Raw genomic sequence first — 20,657 nt, 5'->3', positions numbered from 1 at the left:
GCCATCTTTATGTAGAGCAATGATTCTTTGCGGTTTAGACATTAATGGCTGTGTGTTGAGTTATTTTGAGGGGACTGCAAATTTATACTGTTATACGAGCTGTACACTCACTACTTTATATTGTAGCAAAGTGTCCTTTCTTCAGTGTTGTCACATGAAAAGATATAATAAAATATTTACAAAAATGGGAGGGGTGTACTCACTTTTGTGAGATACTGTATATAATATATATATATACACACACACACACACACACACACACACACACACCACACACACACACACACAGACAGACAGAGCTGTGCACAAGTTTTTGGCAGTTATGAAGAAATACCGTAAAGTAAGAATGCTTTCAAATATATAAAATATATATTTTGTTGTTTATCAATTTACAAAATGCAAAATTAGCGAAAAGAAGGAAAATCGAAATCAAATATTTGGTGTGACTACCCTTTGGCTTCAAACCAGTATTGGCTCTTACACTTGCACAAAGTCAGGGATTTTGTAGGATTAGAGTCGGGGTGTGATTTACAAATGTAGGTTAAAACACAGTCATTAAAGCGGGGTTCCACTCTAAAGTGGAACTTCCGCTCATCAGAACCCTCCCCCCTCCGGTGTCACAGTTGCCACCTTTCAGGGGGATGCAGATACCTGTCTAAGACAGGTATTTGCACCCACTTCCAGGCATAGACTCCCACGTCTATGCAGTTTCCTATCCCGCCGCGCTGTCTGCTGGGACACACACAGGTCCCAGAGACAGCGCGGACCATTCCTATTGCTCTGCACGACTCACGCATGCACAGTAGGGAACCGGGAAGTGAAGCCGCAACGCTTCACTTCCTGATTCCCTCACCTAGAATGGGGCGATCGATCGGTCTTGGCTGCCAACATCGCTGGACCCTGGGACAGATGAGTGTCCATTTATTAAGTATTTATAGCTGCTGGCTTTTAATATTTTTTTTGTAGGTGGAATCCCTCTTTAACTGAAACAGAAACAGATGTGTAGGAGGCTTAAACCTATGGAACAGCCAAACTCTGCTACTAAATTGAGGTTGTGGAAGACAATTTCATGTCAAAGGTCATACACCGTGGCAAGACTGAGCACAGCAACAAGACACAAGGTAGTTATATTGTATCAGCAAGGTCTCTCCCAGGCAAATATTTCAAAGCAGACTGGAGTTTCAAGATATGTTAGTCAAGCTCTTATGAAGAAGCACAAAGAAACAAGCAATGCTGAGGACCATAGACACGGTCAGCCAAGGAAGCTTAATGCAGCAGATGAAGGACGCTTCCTGCTTACTTCCCTTTGACTTCAGAAGATGTTGATTACAGAAGATGTCCAGCAGTGCCATCTGCACAGAACTGGTGGAAACCAGTTGGACCCGGTTCACCCATCTACTGTCCAGAGAAGTCTGGCCAGAAGTGATGTTGATGGAAGAATTGCGGCCAAAAAGCCATGCCTCTGATGTGGAAACAAGGCTAAGAAACTCAAATATGTATGAAAATATAGAAACTGGGGAGCAGAAAAATGGCAGAAGGTGCTCTGGACTGATGAGTCAAAACTTGAAATATTTGGCTGTAGCATAAGGCAGTTTGTTTGCTGAAAGTTTGATGATCGGTACAATAATGAGTATCTGCAGACAACAGTTAAACAAGGTGGAGGTTCCTTGCAAGTTTGGGGCTGCATTTCTGAAAATGTAGTTGAAGAGTTGGTCAGGATCAATGATGTCCTCAATGCTGAGAAATACAGGTAGATACTTATCCACCATGCCATACCATCAGGGAGGCGAGATAGGCCCCACATTTATTCTGTAGCATGACAACAAAACCAAACATACGGCCAATGTCATTAAGAACTATCTTCAATGTAAAGAAGAACCAGGAGTCCTGAACATGATGGTTTGGCCTCTACAGAACCCTGATCTTAAATTCATAGAGTGTTTCTGGGATTATATGAAGAGATCAAAGGATTTGAGGCAGCCCCCTACAGTCACAGAAGATTTGTGGTTGCTTCTCCAGGATGTTTGTATCAACCTACCTGTTGAATTCCTTCAAAAACTGTGTGCAAGTGTACTTAAAATAATTGACACCAAATATTGATTTGATTTTCATTTCTCTTCTGTTCATTTACTTTACATTTTGTTAATTAATAAAAATAAACCATTAACAGTTCTATTTCTGACGACATTCCTCATTTACAGCACTTTTTCACACCTATGCAAAAAGATAGATCTGGCAATGCTGTAATTAATATGCGTATTTACTGACTACATAAGAGTGAAAATAAAAGAGAATCTGACGTTTTTCGGCGAGGGCTTCAGTCGTGGTACCTCTTAGTGCTCGTAGAGCCTTTGTCACTATACTCTTTTTTGACTTCTTCACATCTGCCTAAAACTTTTGTGCAGTAGTGAATATATAAACTGAAGTGGTGTACAGTACAACGTTCCCAATTCCCTTAGTGTTGAAATATCCTTTCGATGTAATATAGTGGCAATTTTGGAAGAAAAAGTATCTTTATTATAATGATTACAAGCTGTTTAAAGCGGGATTGCACTGTGGAAAAAAATATTAAAAGCCAGCAGCTACAAATACTGCAGCTGCTGACTTTTAATAAATGGACACTCACCTGTCCCGGGGTCCAGCGATGCCGGCAGCCGAGGCCTATCGATCGCTCGGCTCTCGGCTGCTGCCGCCACCATTCTAGGTGAGGGAATCAGGAAGTGAAGTACTGCGGCTTCACTTCCCGGTTCCCTACTGCGCATGCGCAAGTCGCGCAGCGCAATAGGAATTGTCCACACTGTCTCTGGGACCTGTGTGTGTCCCAGCAGACAGCGCGCAGGGACAGGAAGAGGCATAGACTCCCGTGGGAGTCTATGCCCGGAAGTGGGTGTAAATACCTGTCTTTAAAAGGTATCTGCACCCCCCTGAAAGGTGCCAATTGTGACACCGTAGAGGGGGCAGGTTCCGATCAGCGGAAGTTCCACTTTAGGGTGGAACCCCGCTTAAGGATAGGTGTTCATTGCAAAGAAAGAACCCCAGGTACTAAGAAAGAAGCAAATGAGCTTCAGATATTAATGGAAGGGGCATGCAGGTACATTTAGCATAGCTTTTGTTGTTTCTTCCCAGCCTGTGATTTCCTGTCAAGAAGATATCAAGTGCTTTACTATCTACAATTATTGGGCACATGAAGTAATAAAACAAGCCTGCCAGCAAAAGATTCCTTAATGACTTCATGTCAAGTGCTTATGTGCTACAGAGTCATGTGCACCACAGTTCACAGGAAGTAGTGTTAGCCTTGGAAGGTTTCTTAGAGCTATAACAATACATGAGAAACTCTTATGTCATCTAAAGACATCTCATGTATATGTCAAGTACTGCAGCAGAGAGAAATTCAGGAACTTTTCCTCCATATGAAAATGCTAGTTGCACAGCTATGGTAGTGACCTACCAGCATTACCACTAGTCAGTGACCCCAAACAAGTTCGAATATCAAGAAATTCAACTTAAAGTCAGAAGACCAAATTTTCATACTTTTTGGAGGTCAGTGAAAAAAGAAGCCGGCAGCCTCTGTATTGCTCTCAAGACAGGTTTACGATAAAACTTTGATGTAGATGCTATTGGCTCCTGGGAGTTACAGAAGCTCCTTTTAATTGTCCTGAACCAGATTGAGTGCCAAAAAATGCTCCCTATTGGCCTTATCATTTTATATGTTTTATTTTATTTAAAACACAAAACAAAATAAACTAAACTACCCTAAATGCATATACAATTTCACAGAAAGCAATCTGTTCATTTCTACTACTGACAAAAATACAGAAAATGTGATGATGTTTCTTAATTAATGGGGTTGGAGGAGGTACTATATTTTTACTTTTTAACAAAACTTTACTTTAATTCTTCCCATCCCCAGCCATATATGCTTACCTTTCCTATGATCCTCCCCTGCTCCTTTAAAAGGGTAACGCCACTTTCGTGGGGAAAAAAAATAGCAAATAAAGAACAAATAATATAGCACATATAATTGTGACACTAATCATATTGTACTTGAATGTTATTAAAAATAACCTTTCCTTTTCAATATGCAGCCACTGTAATTTTCTGAGAATGCATTGCAATATGACTACCTGGAGTTGTTCTGTACACAGAGTGTGTACTGACCACCCTCCAGAAACATCATTTCCTGCTTGTGTGATTGGCTCACCAATTTTCCCAGAAGTCTGCCTAAGATACAAGTCAGATTTCAGGCATCCCCTGCAACAAAAATGTCATTTTTGGAGAGATACTTTTTTAATAGGAACACGTCTAAAGGGATGCAGGCCCAGCAGATTTCCTCATTAGTGCTCTGCAGCTGCACTCCTGACAGTTAATTATGAAACCACTCCCATTAGACCCACTCAGAACAGAGGCACAGAGAAACATAGAGGGATTTCTTCAGAATAACAAAGGGTGGGAATCTGCAATAAAGTTTGTTATAATCCTTGAAATGTACATAAATCACCCAGAAGGGAATGTTTTTTACTCGACAAAGGTGGAGTTGTGCCAGAATCTAAAAAAAAATCTGGCACTTCTATGAATGGTGGAGCATGTGAACAAGCGATATGACAGAGCTGGATCTATCATTGCTGTCACAGGGAAAACGTATGTAAACTTTGACTTCAACCACGTAGCGCTTACACATGACTTTGCTTTCACTCCCTGGAGCTAATAAATGATTTCTGTCTGAAATCCCATGTGTGTTATTATTATTTTTGTCTTGCAGTTAAATCATGGGGCAAAGCTGTGTAAAAGAAATAAAATTGGATGTTATCCTATACACATGACTGCATTTGCTGGTTCTTTAAAATGCATGGACCTGGTACTAAAAAAAGGTATGTTAGCGCATTTAATCATCAGCTCTGGGAAATTGGGAAATTGGGCAAAATTGTATTTAATTACTTATTCGTTTTTTACTGTGCAGGTGAAGAACTTGGGTTTAGTATTGAAGATCACATCAATTTCACAGACAATGAAAAAAGTAGCCCTCTCCATGTGGCAGTTCAAAATGGACGCTTGGCAATTGTAAAAGCCTGCATTGAATATGGAGCAAAGATCGATCTCAAACAAGTAGTTGCTATTTTACCAGATTATCACTCATGAAGCATTGAAAGATAGCGGTAACAAAGTATATGTGTATTTTAAAGTCAATCTTCGTGTCCTGCCTAAAATAGGGAATATAAATATTTATTGAGACACATGGGCTTTTTATTCACTGGATACTGCAATGGCACGCCACACTGCATCTGCATTTTTATGTCATATTCATAAAATGTGGGCTGTGGCGTGGAGTCTGTATTGTCCCACAGAGTTCTTTTTTTTAATGCTACTTTGACAGGTCATTTGACCTTGCAGCTTTTTGTTCATTCATTTAAATAGCATGGTGCACATTTGTAAGGTGCACCACTGTAGTTTATGAATGTGCCATACTCCTGATTTTTTAAAGGGGTGCTGTGTCATCTCTGTTTTACAACGTCCTTCTTGGGGACTCTGGACCTCTTTGGTGTGGTGTAAAACCAGATTGGTAGGAAAGTGTGCTGAAGCACAGAGAGGATGATAAAGGCCAATCACAATTACCTCAAACAGAAGGTGTATACTGATTTGAAATACAATTTGTATGGCACTTATTATATTACTAACTGTAAGCATATAAATTAATAAATTATAAGCGAATGTGTGTTGGGGATTTTTTACATGAATCTACAGTGCCATATACACGTGAGCCATCTATCTCATCATAATGTGCACTGTGCATTAATAGATACAAAAACAATATAGAGTCCTTGAAGTATAAACAGCCTCTGTGCAAATAAAGTCCAATTTTTATAATAATAAACATATAAAACAGTGGCAAACCCTCATAGCATTTCACAGACTAAAGAAAAGCATTTATGACAAATACCCATTTTTACCATAAGGCATTTATGTATACGTACTGACCCATAGGTCATAGAGTACCTTTATTGAAATCAATTGTCAAAGAGTTAGTATTTTTACACCACATGCAGAATATAAATTTTTGCACTTTAAATACTTGGCCTCTCCCTTATAACCTTACCCTACATTCACCTTAGTTCATTTCACTGTCAACCCCTGAACCAATTGCCATTAGGAAACTATTAGTCCGTTTTAATTATTATCCTCTTCATCTAAGAAGAGGGGCATTGACAATGACAAGTGGATTACTGGAGTCCACCCACCAGGACCATATTTTTTGAAATTTACATGGACATCCCCTATGTTTGTAGGTTCATTTTTCCCTTCATAATGTGCAATTAAAAACAGCACACTACTGTTTTGTGGGGGGGGGTGTAGGGGACATCCACTTTTGTAATATGAGTGTTTGCGCTAAGTATAAGGGGGCAATTTGAGGGGAAGAAGGGGCTAAAGGGGAATAATTTGTTTTACATTAAATCTGTATTTTTAAGCTAATTATTTGAAATTTTAAAATATAACAGTTCCTGTTTTTTATATAACTATAACTATTCTGTTTATTTTACTTTCTGTTGTAGAACGATAATGCCACAGCTCTTCATTTTGCTTCTACTCAAGGAGCAACTGAAATTGTCAAGTTCATGCTCTCTTCCTACACTGGGGATAAGAATATAGTTGACTTGCCAGATGGAAATAATGAAACACCACTACACAAGTAAGGAATTTACTACTTTTTATCTTAAGAAATGTGCCATATATTCTTTCAGCCACTTCTTCTTGGCCCAAGTTTACTAATTAAAAAAAAATTAAAATATTTTTGTTTAGGTTTGTGGTTATTATCTGGGATTGTGTGTGTGTGTGTGTGTGTGTGTGTGTGGGGGGGGGGGGGGGGGGGTGAACAGTGAATTGTGGTGATCTCACCAGTAGAATTCCCAAGAATTATCCAATGTGTGGCCATGCAACTCCATCTATTTTTAAGATATCCTTGTATGTGGTCTAGCACCAGGGCTGGCCTTACAATGGGTCCCAGTGGGTCCATAGGACCCAGGCGGCAGTTTGAGCAGGGGTGGCCATGGCTTGGGGCCTTGCCTCCACCTCTATATGTCCTGACTCCTGTGTGTAAGTAGAAAAGATGTATCACTCATTGCTGCCCGGCGCCCGGTAATGGCATTAGGTCTCACTCTGACAGTGTTGCAGCCATGGCTGCAGCCGTCAGCCAGGCAGGAAAAAGAGACACAAGCAGCCAGCATTATACAAAATACACCGCCGACATGGTACCATCTCTGCCTCCAGCTCCAGACCAGCATACAGTGTCAGAGTTTCTGTCACCTCCTCTCCTCCTGTGTACATTTCTGGGGAGTGGCCAAATGGGACGAGTGGCGTGGGGTGGGTATGGCTTGTGGGACAGCGCATGGGTTGGGGAGTGGGGCAGGTTTCCCAGCTGGAAGGCTTGGAGTACATCACACAGCATAGCACAGGCTCAGCACAAGTACCCACTCATCACTGACACCACCAGCACTGCAAAATGGAATAAGAGGCTCAGGTACAACTTTCCCAGCTGGTGAGTTCTAATTTCATAGTAAATCTAGGTAATGTGAGTGGCAGGCTGGCTTAGTTGGTTGCTCTATGTATGTTTACTCAGCCCAGGGCAAGTCCCTCCCTTTTGCTGACCCTCGCCTCAAATGATGGCCTCCCAGTCTTCCAGTCTGCTTCTCAGAAGTGTCAGTGACGGCTGGAACCTACTTGATCGAGAGATAAGATTATTGGATAGAAAGTTGGTTGCATGAACAACAAACATTTCTAGATAATCACTTCTTCCTGATTTCTATCAGAAATATTTTAAGTTCTGATAAAATCTAGAAATAGTTTATATATTTGCATTACAATTTGCCTGTTGCAGAGTATATAGTTCATTATAAATGGCAAAGCTGATAATGATAAACAGTATAATGAATAAAACATAAAAGAGAGAGAATTTCTTTTGAACAAAAATAAACTGCATTTAAGAATTTCATTTGGTTAAACAAAGTAATATAAGCAAGTAGAAATGAATGTTCATTGTGAAGCTTTTGTGACAGTGTATCTTATAACACTGAACTAATATTGAAACATTAAAAATCCTTAAAAATTTGATAACATATCAGTAACCTTAATGTACCAATTTAGCAATATACCAATAAAAAGCAGAATATAAATTATAGAAGGTAATAAATGTTATGGTTGAATGCCTCATAAACCGCATCTCCTGCCTGTCCATCTGTTGGTTTTTAGTAATTTATGGTGACTGTGTATGGAAATATCAGCTCACAATATCTAATAGCGCTTGGAATAAATTTTTATAAAATAAACCATTATTATACTTTGGATTTGTTACACCATTTGAATTGTGGAAAATGTTGTCTGAGTTTATTGGTGGGAAGATGAAAAAAATTAACCATGCATAACAGGCAGATATAAAAAAAAACTGAATGCAGTTGTTGTTCCTGCAAAAAATTAATTAAATGTATGTTTACATATAACTAACATAACTATCTTAATCTATCTTGACATATTGATTTACTAAAACTGCATAGTGCATAATTTTTATGCAAATGTGCATCAATCAGCTTCTAACTTGTTTAATGCCACGTACACACAAGCGGAATGTCCAACAGAAAAAGTCAGATGGAAGCTTTTCATCATATATTCCGATCGTGTGTATGCCTCATCAGACTTTTTTTTTTTTTAATTCTGACGGACCTAGAAATAGAACTTGTTCTAAATATTTACCGCTCGTCTGTATGCTGTTCTGACAGAAACTACGCATGCTCTGAAGCAAGTACGAGACAGAAGCTATTGGCTACTGGCTATTGAACTTCCTTTTTCTAGTCCCATCGTATGCGCTGTACGTCACCGTGCTCTTGACGATCGGACTTTGGTGTGATCGTGTGTACGCAAGACAGTTTCATCAGAATTCCGTCAGAACTCGATTTGTTTTATGGTTCTCCTGACTATTATAAAGGTCATTCTGTTAGATCATTTTGAGGATCAAGGGATTAAAGCCGAGTTAGGCTTTAAGCATCCCAGAAAAATGTATACGTTTGTTTCTAGTCCTGTTGAAAGTTAGATCTTTTCCGGTCGTGTGTACAGGGCAAGACAGTTTGTTCAATTAAGCTTTGACAATAAAACCTAGAATCTTTAGCCTACAATGCTGATATGTGTATTTGGACAGTGGAGAAATCTCTCCGTTGACAGAATACAATAGCTCAGCAGGGAGGGTTCCTCCATCCATCTGGAGTGTGTGGATGGAGAAATCAAGTCCATTTTTTTCACTCAACCTGCTGGTTGAATGGAAAAAACTGATTCATCTTTAGGCTACCTTACACAGCAACACACAGACTTGGAGAGGAAGGGACTGCCCCGGGTGCCACCCATTAGGGGGGTGTCAGGCCGGCTGCCATACTTTAACGTTAGGAAAACATTACTGACCACAACTTCTTTATACACCACTCCTCTTGTGTAACTCTCCATGTAAATCAAACCCTCTAATACCTCAATTAACGCCGCTCATTCTAGTGGCTCTCCTCCTCCCACTCCAACTCCTCTTTGAGTGTAGCTTTTGATTGGAGGAAGAGAGCGGCCATGTGACCGTCAATGAAGCAGCTGAGGAGAGCAGTCACATGACTGGGTCCACAATAGAGCGGCGTTAATTGAGGTATTTAGAAGCTTCAATTTACAATGACAGTGACCCAGGAGCAATGGTGTATGAGAAGGGGCTGACAGTGACGTTTTCTCAACTTTAGAGTATGCTGGCAATGCTGTCCCAGGAGACTGGGGGTCTCTTGGGAGTGCAGGGGGAGCTTTATAATCAAAGGAGGCTGTGTACTGTGCAGGGGTCTGCCTAATGTGCAGGGGGTCCGTGTGCTGGGCAGGGGGTCAGTGTACTGTTCAGGGGGTTCATGTACTGTTCTGGGGGTCTGTGTACTGTACAGGGGTCCACGTAATGTGCAGGGGGTCTGCGTGTTGTGAAGGGGTTCCGCGTGTTGTGCAGAGGGTCCGCGTGTTGTGCAGGGGGTCCGTGTAAAGTGCAGGGGGTCCACGTGTTGTGCAGGGAGTCTGCTTACTATGCTGGGTTCCATGTGCTGTGCTAATGGGTCCATGTGCTCTGCTAGGGATCTGTGTGCTGTGGGTCCATGTGCTGTTCTGGGGGTCCGTGTGCTGTGCAGGGGGCCTGTGTCCTGTGTAGGGGGTCCGTGTACTGTGCAGGGGGCTGTGGAACGTTTTTTCCTGAAATTTCCCTCTTAAAGTTAGGGTGCGTGTTTTACGCATGTGCGTGTTACACACCGATAAATATGGTAATTTACATCTAACAGAGAAATCAGCAGTCCTTTTTGGCAGAGGTTTATGAAAAACAAATGGGACTGGACAGGATAAGAAATCTTTTGCAAATAAGACAGCTCACATGTGTATTTCAACTATTTATTATCTGCCTGCCTGGATTTCAGCTTTCCATTTTAAATTTCTCTGTGCAAGTTTAACTATCTCCAAGTCCAACAAAGCTTCATTATTTTATAGTTTGAAGTAAACTTGAAACTTAATATTTCATATTTGTCATTTTGCCATTGTGTTGCATGTCCTTATCTCTTGTATTGCTTTTTTCCCAATATTTACTTTGCTTTTGTTTTTCCAACAGATCGTGTTTGTTTGACCATGCTGACCTGGCAGAATATTTAATATCTATGGTAAATATTTCATGCATGTAAATCAAAAACAGTTTTGGTGGCAATTCAAAAACAACTGTGGGTGGCACAGTGGTGTAGGGGGTAGCACTCTCATCTAGCAGTACAAAGGGTTGCTGGTTCAAATCCCAACCACAACACTATCTGCCTGGAGTTTGTATGTTCTCACTGTGCCTGTGTGGGTTTCCTCCCACACTTCAAAGACATTCTGGTAGGTTAATTGGCTTCTGTCCAAATTGGCCCTAGTACATGAATGTGAGTTGGGGGTCTTGGATTGTGGGCTGCTTGAGGTTAGGGATCACTGTATAAATTGATGGCACTCAGGATGGACTGTTAGGCCGCGTACACACGCGCGGACTGTTCGCCCAACTCTGTCCGGCAAACAGTCCGCTCAAACTTAGCATGGACGGACATGGCCACACACGACGGACGAACAGTTTGCTGAAACCGTGAGCGATGACGTGAACGGCACGTACGACGGGACGAAAAATACGACGTCCTATACACTGCATTATAGCTTTCGGCGTGAAAATCCTTTCTGAGCATGCGCGCAACTTTGTTTGACGAACAAGCCTACACACGGGCGGACTGTTCACTCAAACAAGGTTTCAGCGGACAGTTTTTCGGAAATTCCGAAAAACCTTGTCCGTCCAACTGTCCGCTGAAACTGTCCGCTGAAAGCCCACACACGAGCGGACTGTCCGCCCAAACACTGTTCAGCGGACAAAGTTGGGCGAACAGTCCGCCCGTGTGTACGCGGCCTTATTCAACCTTACTAACTATGTAAAAGCTCAACTTCAGCAAAAACTTTTTTTTTTTTTTTACTGTGGTCTTGGGAGTTAGGAAATGTTAATGTTTCTGTTTTAAGCAATGATTTAAAATGCTGTTTGTGTCCCCACTGAGGATTTGTTGTTATTATTTATTATTATTATTATTATTATTATTATTATTATTACTATACAGGATTTATATAGCGCTGACAGTTTACACAACGCTTTACAATATTGGGGCAGACAGTACAATTACAATACAATTCAATACAGGGGGAATCACAGAGCCCTGCTTGTTAGAGCTTACAATCTAGGAGGGAGGGTCAAGTTATACAAAAGAGTAATATCTGTGGGGGATGAGCTAATGGAGAAAATAGTGCAGTTGTTAGATGGAGGCAGGATAGGCTTCTCTGAAAAGAAAAGTTTTCAGGGATCATCTAAAAGTGGATACATTTGGAGACAGTCTGACAGATTGGGGTAGCAAATTCCAGAGGATGGGCGAGACTTGGGAGAAGTCCTGGAGGTGGAAATGGGATGAGGTGATGAGGGAGCTAGAGAGCAGGAGGTCTTGGGAGGAACGAAAAGGGTGGTTAGGTTTATATTTTGAGACTAGGCTAGTGATGTGGCTGGGGGCAGAGTTGTGGATGGCTTTGAAACCTATTGTTAGTATTTTGAATTTAATTAGTTGGGCAAGAGGTAGCCAATGGAGCGATTGGCAGAAAGGGGTAGCAGACACTCTTTGGTTTGTAAGGTGGATGAGTCTGGCAGCAGCATTCATGATGGACTGAAGGGGGGATAGTCTATTTAAAGGTAAGCCAATGAGGAGGGAATTTCAGAAGTCAAGGCGAGAGATAACCAGGGAGTGAATCAGGAGCTTTGTGGTTTCATTGGTTAGAAAGGGACGTCGTTTAGAGATGTTGCGGAGGTTGAGGTGGCAAGCTTTGGAAAGTGATTGTATATGGGGCCGTAAGGAGAGTTCAGAGTCCAGGATAACACCTAGCATGATGACATGTGGGGATGGGTGGATGGTTGTGTCATTGGTCTTGACCGATAAGTCAGGGGAAGAGGCACGTGGGGGAGGAAATATTATACGTTTGGTTTTGGACAAGTTGAGTTTGAGGAAGTAGTGTGACATCCATACAGATATGTCTGTTAGTAAGTTAGTGATGCGTGAGGAGACTGAGGGAGTGAGTTGAGGATTGGGGAGATAGATTTGTGTGTCATCAGAATTATATTGAAATCCATGAGAGGTTATCAGCTGACCCAGGGAAGAGGTGTAGATTGAAAATAAAAGAACAGAACCTTGGTGGGAGAAGGGAAGAGGAGTGGAGGAAGCAGAATTGTAAGTGACACTGAAGGTGTATTGGGATAGGTAGAATGAGAGCCACTGAAGAACACAGTCATGGAGACCAAGGGAGTAAAGTTTTTTGAGGAGGAGGGGGTGGTCAACCGGGTCAAAGGCAGCTGAAAGGAACAGAAGTAGGAGTACAGAATAGTGTCTATTGGTTTTTGCAGTTCGTAGGTCATTTGTGAATTTTAAAAGAGCAGTTTCTGTGGAGTGTTGAGGGCGAAATCCAGATTGAAGGGGATCAATAAGGTTATTCTTAATGAGGTGGTCAATCAGTTGGTTGTAAACCAAGCAATCAAGGAGTTTAGAGGAAAATGGAGCAAGGAGATAGGGCATAGGTTGTTAAGATTGGTAGGGTGCAAGAACTGCTTTTTAAGTATGGGGGTGACCAGTGCATGTTTTAGAGCATTGGGGAAAATGCCAGAGGTGAGGGAGAGATTGAAGATTTGAGTTAGAGAGTGTAGGATAGAGTCAGAGGGAATATGGTCCAGGGGGCAGGTGGTTAGGTGTTAGAAAGGAGTTTTGGTAACTTCGTCTGTAGTCACAGATTTGAATAAGGGAAGTGTCAATTATACCTGTTGTAATGGGTTCTTAACTGGGGGAGATACCTGTAGACTGGAGATTTCATCACGGTTTGTATCAATCTTGTTTTTGAAGTGATTAGTAGGGATGAGCTCGGTGTTCGACTCGAGCGCATGTTCGACTCGAACATCGGCCGTTCGTCTGTTCGGCAAATTCAGAACTTTGTGGAGTGTTCACACCAAATTCGTGTGGCACGAATGGGCCACAATGCACTACGCCATCACAGGGCATTTCTGGCTCATGATTGGCCAAGCATGCACTGTGACCCCACATGCTTGGCCAATCACAGCGCCAGCAGCGAGGAGAGCCATAATTATAACTCAGGGGGTTTAGTACACGTCCCACACTATATAAGGCTGCCAGCGTGGCAGCCCTGTGTAGTGTGTTCGGGCAAGGCAGGGAAAGAGCAAGATAGGCAGGGACAGTGTGTTCTTTTCTCAGGAATCTGCAGGAGTTAAAGTGGGTGTTGTGTGCCTCCAGGACAGTATACACCTGTAGCTACCCTTTTTTGCTGGTGTTCTCTAATACAGGCATCTGCAGGAGTTAGTGGGTGTTGTGTGCCTCCAGCACAGTATACATCTGTATCTACCCTTTTTTGCTGGTGTTCTCTAATACAGGCATCTGCAGGAGTTAGTGGGTGTTGTGTGCCTCCAGCACAGTATACACCTGTATCTACCCTTTTTTGCTGGTGTTCTCTAATACGGGCATCTGCAGGAGTTAGTGGGTGTTGTGTGCCTCCAGCACAGTATACACCTGTATCTACCCTTTGTTGCTGGTGTTCTCTAATACGGGCATCTGCAGGAGTTAGTGGGTGTTGTGTGCCTCCAGCACAGCACAGTATACACCTGTATCTACCATTTATTGCTGGTGTTCTCTAATACAGGCATCTGCAGGAGTTAAAGTGGGTGTTGTGTGCCTCCAGCACAGTATACACCTGAAGATACCCCTTATTGCTGGTGTTGTCTGTTGCATATCTTACATATTAGCCTTAAAACTTAGCACTTTTGATTTCGAACGTTCGCGCCCCATAGACTTTAATAGGGTTCTAAATTTCGTACAAATTTTTGGCCCGTTCGAAGGTTCTGGTGCGAACCGAACCGGGGGGTGTTAGGCTCATCCCTAGTGATTAGCAATCTCCTGGGCAGTGAGTGAGTCAGTGGGTGGAGGCGGTGGAGGACGAAGTAGAGAGTTCAAGGTAGAGAAAAGTTTCAGGGAACTGGACGAGAAGGTGTTAATAAGAGTTGTAAAATAGGTCTGCTTGGCAGTCTGGAGGAAAAAAATTTATTTTTGGAGGGCAGATTTGTATTGGTTGAAGTCATTGAGAGACTTGGTCTTGTGTCACAGATGCTCAAGAGCGCGACTACGTTTTTTGAGAATTTTAGTGTAATCTGTTTGCCAGGGTTGTAGGGGTTGAGGCCTGATTCTGCATCTAGTGAGGGGAGCAAGCTTGTCCAGGGTGGAGGACAGGGATTTATTGTAGATGGAAGTGGCTTGGTTGGGGCAGGACAGGAGAGAGATTTTGTCATAGAGGTGGTCAGTAGCAGAATAGAGGAGAGAAGTGTTGAAGTTGCGAAAGTTTCTACGGGCGATGGTTAGGCGATTGGAGGGAAAGGTGGTGGAAAACAGGGAGAGAGAGAGAAACTAATAAGGTGATGACCGTAGAGAGGAAAATGATTGTTTGAGAAGTTGCACGGAGTGCAAAGGTAGGAGAATACAAGGTCAAAGGTGTTGCCATCAGAATGAGTAGACGTCTGTACCCATTGCTTCAGGTCAAATGAAGAGGTTAGACTAAGATGTTTAGAAGTAGCAGGAGTGTTTGTATTAGCAGGGATGTTGAAATCACAGAGAACGATTGTGATAATTTCTGAAGGAAGAAAGTAGGGTAGCCAGGCAGAAAACTCATCAAGGAAAGTCGATAATGGTCCAGGGGGCTGGTAGATCACAGCAATTTGTAGGGAAGTAGGAGAGAATAGACGTATACAGTGAGCTTCAAATGATGAGAGGGAAAGAGAGGAAGGGGAGTGAATAACCTGGAAGATGCTTTGGGAGGAGAAAAAAATCCCTCTCCACCTCCCTTGCGTCCATTAGGCCTAGGGGAGTGAGTCCAATGAAGGCCACCCTAGGAGAGGGAAGCAGGAGAAGGGGTGTCAGATTCGTGGATCCAGTTTTGAGAGCAAGTCGATTAAAGGAATTAGTGACAAAGAGGTCATGAACAGCGGTGAGTTTGTTGCAGACAGAGCGAGCGTTCCATAGGGCGCAGGAGAGGGGAGGCTGGCGTTGGGAAGAAGAGGAACAGAGACTAAATTGCATAGATTGCTACTACTGCCAGGGTGTAGGGTGATGGTGATGGGTGTGTTGGGCACAGTTAAATAAGGGAGGCCCAGGGCTAGGGGAAATATCTCCAGCGGTTAGGAGAAGCAGGAAAGTAAGGGGGGTAATATGAAAATACGATTTGTATGAAGGGACATGCTTCAGTATCCTGGGGTGTTTGTTAGCAAGTGGGCTTAGAGTTAGAAAAATGTGGTGAGTGCAGTATTAGGGAGAGGGGAGAAGAGGGGAGAAGTGAGGGTGATATGTACAGATTGTGGGGTGGAGAAGAGGGGTGAAGAAAAATGAGTTTGAGGAGAGAGGCTGCAATTGTGAAAAGGAGGAGAGGTATAGAGTGCATGTTTCAGAGAGGAAGGTGAGGTAATTTGGAAGTTAGGCCACTTTCTGTATGCTGTGGTTTGCTTTGTGCAAATCACTGAAGTGCAAGAGTGAAAGTGCCACTTATTTAACCTCCCTGGCGGTACGATTATTTCGGATTTTAGGTGCTAAAAGCGGTACCATTATTTTGCATGAAAATTTGGCGTTTTATATTGTAGTCCTGCAATTCTTAGGAATAACTCACTTAAATCTGTCCAAACCAGAGTCTAGCAGACATCCCGGGTATAATAAAGTTTGAAAAATGAAATCATAAATTATAATATAATAAATAATTATAAATAACTGTACCAAATAATAATATAACAATAATAAAAATTATTCAATAATGTAATCAAATCAAAAACAATGAAATTTGCTCAGTTGCAGAATTGTCACTGTCATTACTTTTCAGTATTTGAGGACGGATCTCCCCACAAATCGCTATCCCTCAATTCTGCGAGTGATTCCAATTTATTATCGCTGTTTTCTAGCTGGTCTAAAGCCATTTTTGATGTAAAATGACAGTTTGGTTGCTATGGACAATCTCCAGTTTCCAGGCATAAAGAACAGTTTTTATTACATAAAACTGCATGCAGGACACTGGGCAGACCACTAGGGACAACGGGGATGTGAAATGTTTACATACAGCAATGTAATCTGTAAGATTACATTATACTGTATGTTTACTGTTTGTTTCACTTTTTGAATTTGGCGCCGATCTCCGTCCCCGTGCGTCGCAACGCTCGCAGGGCACGGAGATCGGCGATGTGATGCATCGAGCGAGACACGGCTCACTCGTACAGCGGGGAGACAACACTGGATCCGAGGGAGAAGGTAAGTAAACCTCCTCCTGGATCCACAGATGCAGTCCCGAGTCTGGCTCGGGGATACCGCTTTTGGTATGAAAATTCCACCCCGAGCCAGACTCGGGAATACCGCCAGGGGGGTTAAAGAACCCCACTTCTTTGGAAGAAACCCCTGTATGTGCAGTCCCCTGTATGTGCTCACCCATAAATAAGACCTTTTTTTTATACTGTGTTGGGTGTGGGTTGAATCTGGCAATTAATCAATCAGGAGGTAATATTAGGCACACAGCTAGCAGAGCAAATCTTTTCACATCACATTTAAACTGCAAGAGGGCTAAAAGGCCCAAACTGTAAAGATAAGGGAACCCATAATTTAGGTAAGACGTAATAGCTAAATAAACATTGAAATAATGTGAGCATGGCTACAGATGGAGTTGAAACAGCGGTGACAAACAGATTTACCAAATATGCATATGAGCAGTCAGTCAATGTTCAGTTTGAGGGAGATGGGGCTATAAATGCAGATTTACCAAATATGCATGTGAGCAGTCAGTCAATGTTCAGTTTGAAGGCAATGGGGGTATAAACGCAGATTTACCAAATATGCATGTGAGCAGTCAGTCAATGTTCAGTTTGAGGGAGATGGGGCTATAAATGCAGATTTACCTGTGAAGAGAGACAAAAATGTTCAGATGGATGGTGCAATAGCGGGAGTGCCACTTATTTAAAGAACCCCACTTCTTTGGAAGAACCCCTGTATGTGCGGTCCCCTGTATGTTGTTGTATTTAATGCTGTCTGTGTCTCCATAGAGGAGTTACCTCTTATTCTTCTGGGGGCTTGGACAGCAATACAATTCTGACAAATGTTCTAAAACTAAAAAAAATATTCTTTGCTGGCCTGTCTCCAATGGGGAGAGGTTACAATCTTCCATGCTCTATCTGACACCTGCCACATAAACAGGAAGTTAGAAAAAGATCCCCCACAGGAATTAAAAAAAAACAAAAACTTTAACCACTTTATCTAAAAGTAAGAAAAAAAAAAGCTTTGACTAGATTTGGACTTAGATTTATGAAAATGTATTACCACAGTATACTCTATATGATCAATACAGGTATGAGGTACTCAGCATGGTACTGTATAATTTTATACTGTAGATCTGGGTCAAATGTAGTTATCATTAAAGCGTTTGTAAACCTAACAATTACATACACTACTAGTCCCTCACTTGTATGCATTCATAATGTAATATATACGTTTTTATTAAAATTAGCCCTGGATTAGAGGTGTAGCATGGCCGCGAGTCACGTATCGTTTTAGCTCACACAGAAGACACACAAGCTGATAGGCAGGTGGGGGGGGGAGAGGAGGAGAGAATAGAGGAGATCTGCGGTTGACGGAGGCACGTAAACTGTATCAGGGCTCAGCAGCCATGATAAACCGTGGTCAATTTACAGGGGGAGAGTAGAAACTGGCAGGATCATCCATATCTTTTTACAGGAGGGGCAGGTTAGACAACACAAGTACTGTGCTGTTTAACCTGCTATAAGGGAACCGGATTTCTATTTTTTTAGGGTTACAATCACTTTAATAGTTACATACACAAAGAATGTGACAGCTATACCACACTATGTGGTTGATTTACTAAAACTGGAACATGCAGAAATTGGGCACAGCTCTGCACAGAAACCAGTCAACTTTCATCTTTTTTTCGGCAAAGCTTAAAATGGTTCTAAAGGCTGAAGATTTTTTACCTTCATGCATTCTATCCAAACCTTCTATTGCACTTAGAGTGGTGCCTCTGTTCTATCCCCAGCTATGCCAGAAGACTTCTTCATCTACATTTTACCACTGCTTCATTTTATCATTTGTTTTATTCTTTCACCCGGAGCAACTAGATTGGAGGCATACATTGAATTTGGTTCTTAGCGCTCACTTAATCTCTGTATATATTCTGAGGGGGAAAAATGTTTAGAGCATCATCCAGTCAAAGGGAATATGAGAATAGATCCTTCTACAACTGCAACACTAGTAATTACGTGATATACTTGGTCACCTGTGATATATGTTATGTACAATATGTAGGTCAGGCAGACGATTGAGAGATCGTTTCTATGAACACATTTATAATGCGGTCAAAAATAAAGGAACTAACATAGCCAAACACTTTAGAGGGTGCCATAATGGCAACATTACGGCCATGAAAGTCCAGGTCATAGAAAAAGTATGTGTACCAAAAGGGGGGGAGGGGGAGTCTTTCATATGTTATGCCATAGGGAGGTCTTCTGGATCCATCGGCTCCAGACTCACATCCCTTCTGGTCTTAACTTTGAGAGGGATGTCAGCAATTATTATGACGAGGGATAGACTGTATTTATTCGCATATAACACGCACTTTTTCACCCTGAAAATCGGGTGCAAATAGCGTGTGCATGTTATACGCAAATACTTCAATTTTAGCTGCCTCGGAGGGGACAGGAAGGGGGGTGGGAGCATGAGAGCCGTCAGATTACGTCGCTATCATTGTATTTGACGTAAAGGTCCTGCAAGGAAATACTTGGCTTGGCGTAAGTTCTGTTTGATGGTCAAGAGTCATCTTTTTTCAGATGTTACTTTACAGTCTCAATAGCCTTTGCAGTTGTAATACAAGAGAAGAGAGATGTGACATCTTATGAAACTCTTGTCTCTTCTAGCTCAGGATTAATATCTGTTACTACCTGTATGGATATAAATCCTGGGGTATATTCCTAACATTAATTATAGATTAAACAAGTAGCTTGGATAAGCTATGAAATGTTGTCAACATTACATACAAAGTCCAGTTGAACTATTTCTAGCTATATTATGACCTGCATAAATAATAACCTTCACAGGCATGGTGTCACAAAGAGGCCACCAATATGTGGGCACAGACTGCAGTGTGGATTACCAGTTAAAAAACCTGGAAGCTGCATTAGTGATGAACACTGAAAGTGGATTTAGATGAGTGTAAAAGAGCTCCACAAAAGTGTTTTGTAAACCAGTGAGGTGTTGGGGAAGGGGAATAGGGGGAGTTTCAGATTTTCCCAGTGATAGATAAATGCATTCACCTTCAGGCTTATTTTCTTTGAGTTAATTTAGACATTCTGATAGCAGTACCCCAAGTTTAATTTTACATGGACAACCAGGGTGTATAAATACATCTACAATAGAGCACAGAGTAGAAATTAAATAGAATATTGTTTAAATATGCTTTTCTCTTTTGACCCCCCATAACCCCTAGTCAATAAATGTAATAATTCCAGTCAAAGTCGCTGGTAAAATGAAAATAATCAAAAACTTTTGGGTTGATCAGAATCTATTTCTCTTCCAGCTGCCCACTGATGCCTGCAATAAAGGCAAATGGTAAATAGGGTCTTTTGATTATTATGAGTTTTTCAATTGCAGGAATCCATTGCAATCGAAATTCTAGTTTAAAATGAAAGAAAAATAATAACTATCTGTTTTATAAATAAGCCTATGATGCAAACAATGTAATTTCTGTAAAGCTTAATAAAAGATGATAATACGAAAGAAATATGTTCATTTAACACACAGAAAATCAGTTTCACGACAGAAAAATTATCTATGTTAATGATTCATCCAAACAGGAGGGAAGAAAAAAAAAGAATAGATTGAAATAAAATTGCATTTTACTTATTAGATAGAAGACAAAATTAAATAATTTTAGGGTGCATGAACACGTACAACTACACCAGATCTTTCATTATATGCTCAATTATCTTCACAATTAGCTAACTGCAG

General features: G+C 41.6%; 1 protein-coding gene across 5 annotated transcripts in view; it reads left to right on the top strand.

The window, feature by feature from the left end:
- TRPA1 (transient receptor potential cation channel subfamily A member 1) overlaps positions 1-20,657 on the top strand; it is a 202,968-nt gene that overhangs the window by 73,465 nt on the left and 108,846 nt on the right. For 4 of the 5 annotated variants that reach the window (XM_077492866.1, XM_077492865.1, XM_077492868.1 and 1 more), the window contains 4 exons: positions 4,760-4,868; positions 4,958-5,106; positions 6,546-6,682; positions 10,640-10,688. In XM_077492866.1, the coding sequence (XP_077348992.1) occupies positions 4,760-4,868; positions 4,958-5,106; positions 6,546-6,682; positions 10,640-10,688 (444 nt within the window). The remainder of the gene's footprint in view (positions 1-4,759; positions 4,869-4,957; positions 5,107-6,545; positions 6,683-10,639; positions 10,689-20,657) is intronic. The other variant, XM_077492869.1, reaches the window with a different exon arrangement.

The sequence above is a fragment of the Lithobates pipiens genome, unplaced genomic scaffold (assembly GCF_037356315.1).
Source record: "Lithobates pipiens isolate NorthernLeopardFrog02 unplaced genomic scaffold, aLitPip1_a1.2 Scaffold_19, whole genome shotgun sequence".
NCBI classification, from domain to species: Eukaryota; Metazoa; Chordata; class Amphibia; order Anura; family Ranidae; genus Lithobates; species Lithobates pipiens.
The sequence above is the reverse complement of the archived record's forward strand: the minus strand, read 5'-3'. Positions and strand labels throughout refer to the sequence as shown.